Here is a 2664-nt window from a genome sequence, read left to right on the forward strand (position 1 = left end):
GCCTTGCAGCTGGCCCTGCCTGTCATCCTGTCATCCTGGGCAGGACTGGACGTGGAGGACGTCGGGGAGGCCCCCCTACCCCGCCCTTTCCATCGTCCGAGGGTGGAGCCTGAAATCTCTGAATCCCAGTAGCCCGAGGCCAAGGCCGGGCTTGGGAACTCCCGTCTCACGTTTCTAGTCTGGCTGACCCCACGGTGGAAAGATGGCAGGCAGCACGATGTGTGCTTTGGGGGGGGTGGGGTTAGAACTTTTGACCCTCACCCACACCTGAGAGGAGCCCTGTGTTTAGAAGTACAAGTGAGGGATTCTCCTTCGCCAAGTTGCCAATGTGCCCGTTCAGAGGTGGGTCTGGATGCCAGGGCCAGGTGCTGGTCCCTGCCCTGTCCCCTCCCCACACCCGCAACCTGTGGCAAAGAGATGCTTGTGATCTGAGGCGTTGGGACCTGCTGCTGAGTAACAGGACAGCTGCTCTGGCCTCTGCACCCTAGGGACGTGGGGGCCCGGGGGCCCCCAGGAACAACCTGTGAGGCCTGCCCAGTTCCTCACTGCTCAGTTGAGAGTTATGAGGATGAAGAGGCAGCCCCAATCCAGACACCTGACAGCTCCCAATCCAGCAGCTTGTTGCCAGGGGAACGGAGAGGCGTGCAGCGAGCACTATTTTGAGAGCAGGTGGAAAGCGGAGGTTCACTCCAGAGACGCTGGGTGCTGGGGGTAGGAGAAGGGAGCTCCCGGGAGTGGGGGCAGCCCTCACCCCCACTCCTGTCTGCCCCTCTGCCCCACCCTGCTCGCCTTGTATTTGTGGAAGTGAGCGTGGTGCTGGGTATTGTCTGAAGGAGCTAGCAGTTTCCGGTGTTGGACGGGAGGGGAGCTGGAGTGGGCCGTGGGCCGAGGGCACATTGGGAGGGGGCCAGGGGCCCCCAGTGGTCCCAGTGCCTAGGCTTGGCTGCTGCTCCTCTGTTCTCCTACCCATGGCAAGGTGTGTGGGGGGTGATGGGGAGAAGCAGACGGAGTGTGGGAGCTGTGACTTAGCTGGGAACAGGCCTCTTCGGGCCTGGAGAGAGAAGGCAGACTGACTAGAGCAGGCTCGGCTGAGCAGGGCAGAGGCAGGCTTGGCGGGGAGGGGCAGGGCCGGGCCCGCCAGCCTCACAGCACCCAGGCCCAGCCCGGGCGCAGGGCACACGGGCGCAGGGCAGCCGTGTGCGTCCTTGTCAGCACAGCCCCGGGGGCAGGCGCTCGGCGTCAAATCCCAGCTCCGCCTTCCCAGCTCCGCCTCGGGCAGATGGTCTGAGCGCCCAGGGCAGGTTCCTCCTCTGGGATGAGATAACCGAGTCTGCTTCAGAGGGTCCTTAGGGTCAAGTCCACGTGGACCGTTTGCTGGGTGCTCGGGGTGAACCCCCCACCCCAGCCCCCAGCCTGCTGCTCTCGAGCCATCTTCCGTTCTGTGGGCGTCCCTCTCCCATCTGTCACTCTCGACTCCCTTTGCTCATTTCTGGCCGCCAGTAACCCCTCCGGTCACCTATGAATAAGGATTGTCCACCCCCTCGTTGTGGTCAACACCTACCCCCTCACTTCACTTCCTGCTTGGAGGAAGTGGGAGGCGGGAGGAGAGGGGCGGGGGTGTGGCCACGGTCCAGACATCTGGGGAGGGGGCGCGTCTCAGACCGCGTGGCTGGGGGAGACCGCTGTCTGCACATGCGTGTGACCCTCCTGTGCCCCCTGCCCTCCCAGCCTGCAATGTGACTATTCACAACCGCTGTAAGGACACGCTGGCCAACTGCACGAAGGTCAAGCAGAAGGTGAGCCGCAGGACCGCCGGCCGGGGCGAGGGTGGAAGTGTGCGGCCCCCTCCTGCCCGTCTCATCCACCCCCTGCCCCGCCTTCCCTGAGCCTCTCCTGGCCGTGGGGCACCCCCGAACCTCCTCCAGCCGAGCAGGCCAGCCAGCCGCTGTAGGCGCGTCCCCAGCACCGGGCTCAGCGCCCCTGACGCCCTTAGCCCTGGTGCCAGCGTTCTCCCGAGGGGGCCTGGCTCCCGCCCTGTGCCTCGGGGGGCCACCCTTGGGTGACGGCCGTTCTTGGTGTCTCGCTCTGTCTCACAGCAACAGAAGGCGGCCCTGCTGAGAAACAACACTGCCCTGCAGTCTGTTTCCCTCCGCAGCAAGAGTGAGTCCTAGGGCGGGGCCCCAGGCGCAGCCCGGGCCTCTGCTGCCCCCCTGAGGTTGCTCCCGGCACAGCGCCCTCCTCCCCTTGGAAGCCGATGGTGGGATGTCCAGCCGGGACTTAGGGGCAGGACAATTCAAATGGGCGTGAGGGCTTGGGGTGGCGGGTCATCTGAGCCTGGTCGCACCCTGCATTATTATTGTTATCAGTTATTTACGTGCCCGTGGGAGTGTTGACCACAGCTGACGTTCAGACAGCTTTGGCGGGGCAGGGAGAGCGGGGTGCGTTCTCAAAAAGTCCAGCCTGAGCCCCCTGACAAGTCTGACTCTTCTGGCTTCACTTCGTTCCTGGGCTTGTTGCGGGGAGGAGACCAGACAAGAAAAGCTCTGTGTGTATTAAAAGCGTTGCACAAACGTGAGGTGGCCGCGGGCTTGACGCTGGTCTGCCCGGTCCCCCGCAGCCACCACGCGGGAGCGGCCGAGCTCCGCCATCTACCCCTCCGACAGC

At 64.5% G+C, this 2664-nt stretch overlaps 1 protein-coding gene across 1 annotated transcript in view; it reads left to right on the forward strand.

The window, feature by feature from the left end:
• ARHGEF2 (Rho/Rac guanine nucleotide exchange factor 2) overlaps window positions 1–2664 on the forward strand; it is a 15110-nt gene that overhangs the window by 1937 nt on the left and 10509 nt on the right. Inside the window, 3 exon segments of the mRNA XM_025040846.1 lie at window positions 1729–1796; window positions 2097–2160; window positions 2618–2664. The exon segment at window positions 2618–2664 is cut by the window's right edge and continues 19 nt beyond it. Of these exon segments, the coding sequence (XP_024896614.1) occupies window positions 1729–1796; window positions 2097–2160; window positions 2618–2664 (179 nt within the window).

This window comes from Pteropus alecto, unplaced genomic scaffold (genome assembly GCF_000325575.1).
Source record: "Pteropus alecto unplaced genomic scaffold, ASM32557v1 scaffold49, whole genome shotgun sequence".
Classification (NCBI taxonomy): domain Eukaryota; kingdom Metazoa; phylum Chordata; class Mammalia; order Chiroptera; family Pteropodidae; genus Pteropus; species Pteropus alecto.